Raw genomic sequence first — 4,233 nt, forward strand, 5'->3', positions numbered from 1 at the left:
ACAATACTCCCTCCGTCCCATATTAGTTGATCACTTTTCATTTTGCACGGTATTTAAGAAAGTATAAATAAAAGATATTTTACTAATTCACCCCTTAAAAATCCTTTTGAGAATTTTATAAACAAATGTGAACACTTCAAAAAGAATTAATTGCAAGGATAATATAGGAACAATTTAATTAACATCTTCTTGATTTAGTAAGGTGGACAACTAATATATATATGAAAAAACTACTTTTAGTATAATGATCAACTAATTTGGGACGAGGGCATGTTGCGCTTTCCGAAAGTCAATTTGACTAACTTTCAAAGTTAAACCAAATAACATTAATTGATATTTTAAATAAAAAATTTAGCTATTCAAAAATTATACGAAAGTACCTTTTTTTTGCATATCAATATGATGAAAAATTCATCCTAAAATATTAGTCAAAATTCTTATTATTTGACTGTAAAAAAAGAAAATTATAACAATTAAAAGTGGCCGGAAGGGATATCTCTTAATATTTTTCTTAATTAGTATGTATGACTAATTAGCTCACTAATTCACTTAATATGAAATAGAGAGAGTATTCATTTATAGTAATAATATGATAATGAAATTGAGAGAGTATTCACTTATAGGAAAAATATGATAAAACAATCATGTCAATTATTATTTCTTAATAAATATGCTTAATATAAACAAGATAAATAAATATAAAGAGAAAGAGATGAACCATATATAGATGTCTGAACATTCCATATAGAACCCAATAAAATTCTAGGATGAAAGAGACTATCTACAAAAAGACAAGTTATATATCACACCAAAAGTGATTGGCTATTTGACAGATAAATGATGTTTCTTTGCTGACACATTCCTTCTAAAATTACGGGGACACACCTCATTCCCCACGCATTCCATCCCCTCTATTGCCAGCTTGCTATTTTGTATTTCTATAAATCATTTCTTCTCCTGTGTTCATCTTGTGAACTAATGGATCCTTGTCCTTTTCTTCGAATCATTATCGCCGACTTAGCCGTAATGGTTCCGGCTAACCGGAGTTTAACTTCGAGTGTGTTGCTTGATTGTAACATTAAGCTTAAGGGTTTTCCAACACAAGTTTCAACCATCAATGCGTTTTCTAAACAAGACCTTGTTTTAGAGAACAAAATCCATGCCTCTTTCAATTTGAACAAAACCGACATTGAAAAAACAAATGCTAGAGGGAAAACTTGTTGTTTAAAGATTGAAATTTGTGCACCGAAGAGTATGGGCATTGGTTGTGGATATTATACTGGTGGGAGGATTTTGGGGAGTGTGTTTGTTGAATTGGATTTGAAGGGTTTGGAAAGTAAAGGTAGTAGAGGAGTTGTGATTAAGAATGGATGGGTTTTGGTTGGTGTAGCAAAAGTGCATCTGAATGTGAAAGTTGAACCTGACCCGAGATTTGTTTTTCAGTTTGATGGCGAACCGGAGTGTAGTCCACAGGTTTTTCAAGTTAATGGAAATGTGAAACAACCTGTTTTCACTTGCAAGTTCAGTTTCAAAAATTCTGGTGATTGGAATTCGATATCCAGGTTAATTTAAATCAATGTCAATTTAACTAAATTTAACTTGAACTCCATCTAAATCTCAATTGTTATTTCGTAGATCTTCGCTATCAGAAGGAAGCACATCAAAAAGCTGCTTTAATTGTTGGACAGCTGATAATGAGACACGGAGAAAAGAGCGGAAGGGATGGTTAGTGACAATCCATGACCTCTCTGGCTCACCAATTGCTGCAGCATCCATGGTGACCCCATTTGTCCCATCACAAGGTTCAAATAAGGTGAGCAGATCAAACCCTGGAGCCTGGCTCATCCTCCGTCCAGATCAGGGTACATGGAAGCCATGGGGACGCCTACAAGCATGGCTAGAGATTAGTGGTAAGCTTGGTTATCGCTTTGAAATCATCCCTGATGGTGCCAATGATGCTATAACATTGGTCAATTCAACCATCAGCACCAAGAATGGTGGGAAATTCAGCATAGATATCAGCAATGTTGCTATCCCAATGGCTAGTGCACATAGCAGCTTTGACTTCTCCTCAGTCTCTGGGTCTTGGTCGGATTTCGGGTCATCTGGATCTTGGGGACAGATTTTGTACCGTGGATTTGTGATGTCCTCCACGGTGAAGGGTGATGGAAAATGTAGTAAGCCGGAGGTGGTTGTAGGGGCGCAGCACGTGAGCTGCTCGGAGGATGCTGCAGCTTTTGTTGTATTGGCAGCTGCTATGGATCTTAGTATGGATGCTTGTCGGTCTTTCTCTCAGACTCTCCGAAAAGAGTTGAGGCAGTCGGATCAAGTATGAAGGACAAACAGGTTCGATAACCCCATTTTTGGGAAGGGGATATGAGTCAAGGGCTTTCATTGAAATTTTGCTTATTGACCAACGGACACAAGCTTTTAGCTGGTTTATCCTTTTTCTATACTTTCCCTTCTAGATTGATTGTACAATGATTGGAAGTATTTATGTATTAGTAGTTGATTTCATAAAGCACTAATGAATTTTGATATAGCAATGAAGTTTTTGTTAAGAAAATGAAATTTGGGATGGACAATCTACTGTTGGTTGATTTTCATTCCTCCTTTGTAAGAATGAAAAGTTGATTCGTCTGTGAATTAACTTCATGTTGCATGAAGATAGGGATCAACAGTGTTCAAAATTCGAATGATCAGAAGAAGTGTTTGATTAGGAGTATGAGCAGTATAGCTAAAATAAAACTCTTATTTTACATGTATAAGCTGTACTAGACTGTTAAGTCTCTTCTATAAATACGAGCGTATGTAATCTTGATCAATACCAATAGTACAATCAGTTCTCTCTCTAAACAGTATGTGAACTTCCCTTGCTGCTATATCACTACCATAAATTGGGTCTATGGGAACAGACTTACAAGTAACCATTTCAAAAATCGTTCCTATAACCTGTCTAGTGCAATAATTATGACCTTTGCCAAAAGATTTGTTAGCTATTGACACGACTTAGTCATATGACCATTGCAATAGTGTTAGCTGTAGCAACAATATTTCAAAAAGTCATCTATGGTAATGAGTATCTGAAAATTAACATGTATTGTAATGGTTTAATCATCCACATTTTCCCTCGATATTTTTCATCACCAACCAATATCATTTATTATCTTTTATATTTCTTTATTTCTATGTAATCATTTTAGAAACAACATCTATTGAAACAATATAAATTAGCTAGTGATATTATTTTAGCAACTTCACTCACAAATCAGACAATACTCTCTCTTCCCTCTAACCTCTCTCTGAACTTTTCTATTCTTAGACCTTAGGCGCCGCTACAAATCAGAAATATTCTCAGATTCCACACTATTCTAGGCTCGTATTTGACTATTAGGAGCTAAAATCTTCAAAAGCCCTCTCATCTGTTTGAGGGTTTGTGTGATTTTACTTGGTGTTTGGTGATTTAAGTTGGTGTTTTGTGATTTTAGCTACATCTGTGAGATCTATTGGTGGTTCTGTTTGTAGCTCGAGATGGACCTAGATTTCTTCAAGAAGTTCGATAATTTAAGGTATTTTTCTTTGATATATTTTTCTTCTTTTAAGTTTTTTCCTAAGGGGTTAGTGAAACAGTCTGTTTCTGTTGTTACATGTGCTAATTGGTTGAAACTATGAGCGGTTTTTTATTTGTTTGATTTAGGGTTATTGAAATTGTTGGATTTTGCTGGTAGTTAGTTCTATGTGTTGTAATTATTTAGTTTCATTTTTTGCATCTATGTCAATTTGTTGTTGTTAGTTATAGTATAATTGTGGTATTTTTGTACTGTATGTGCTATAGTATCTACCATTTGTGGTCTTAGTTTATTGTTGTTAGAATCACTTTTAGTAGATTGCTCAACGTAACATTGTTGGATTTCTTATTGCGTTAGGTTTTAATAAATATGGTAGTGTGTTTTTACTCTATTTTCCTTTATTTCTTGATAATAGATTATTGTGAATCAGATTTCTCTTGCCATTGATGTTGAATTCCTAAGGCATGATTTTATAAGACAAGAATTTGTGAGGCATGATTTAAACTTGTAAATTTTTTGTTTTCTAATAATAATTTATGTAATGATGTCGCATTTATCGAATGATCATGAAGTTAGATAGAGTTGTATCTACTTCTTTGTAAGAAATGATCACTTTTTCATCAAAAAAACATCAGCGCGGAATCTGTTTTCTTGATGTATCCAA

At 34.2% G+C, this 4,233-nt stretch overlaps 1 protein-coding gene across 1 annotated transcript; it reads left to right on the forward strand.

The window, feature by feature from the left end:
* Positions 1-978: 978 nt before the first annotated feature.
* Positions 979-2,527, forward strand: LOC102593921 (uncharacterized). Its single transcript, XM_006355231.2, has 2 exons — positions 979-1,562; positions 1,636-2,527. Exons 1-2 carry the CDS (start codon positions 979-981, stop codon positions 2,333-2,335), a joined length of 1,284 nt encoding a protein of 427 aa, XP_006355293.1. The 3' UTR covers positions 2,336-2,527.
* Positions 2,528-4,233: the final 1,706 nt, after the last annotated feature.

This window comes from Solanum tuberosum, unplaced genomic scaffold (genome assembly GCF_000226075.1).
Source record: "Solanum tuberosum cultivar DM 1-3 516 R44 unplaced genomic scaffold, SolTub_3.0 scf00194, whole genome shotgun sequence".
Taxonomy (NCBI): Eukaryota; Viridiplantae; Streptophyta; class Magnoliopsida; order Solanales; family Solanaceae; genus Solanum; species Solanum tuberosum.

Bases quoted from the DNA above. Each gene is read 5' to 3' on its own strand.
- LOC102593921 (XM_006355231.2), top strand. From the start codon at position 979: ATGGATCCTTGTCCTTTTCTTCGAATCATTATCGCCGACTTAGCCGTA. The intron at 1,563-1,635 runs GTTAATTTAAAT...GTTATTTCGTAG, and splicing joins GATTGGAATTCGATATCCAG to ATCTTCGCTATCAGAAGGAA.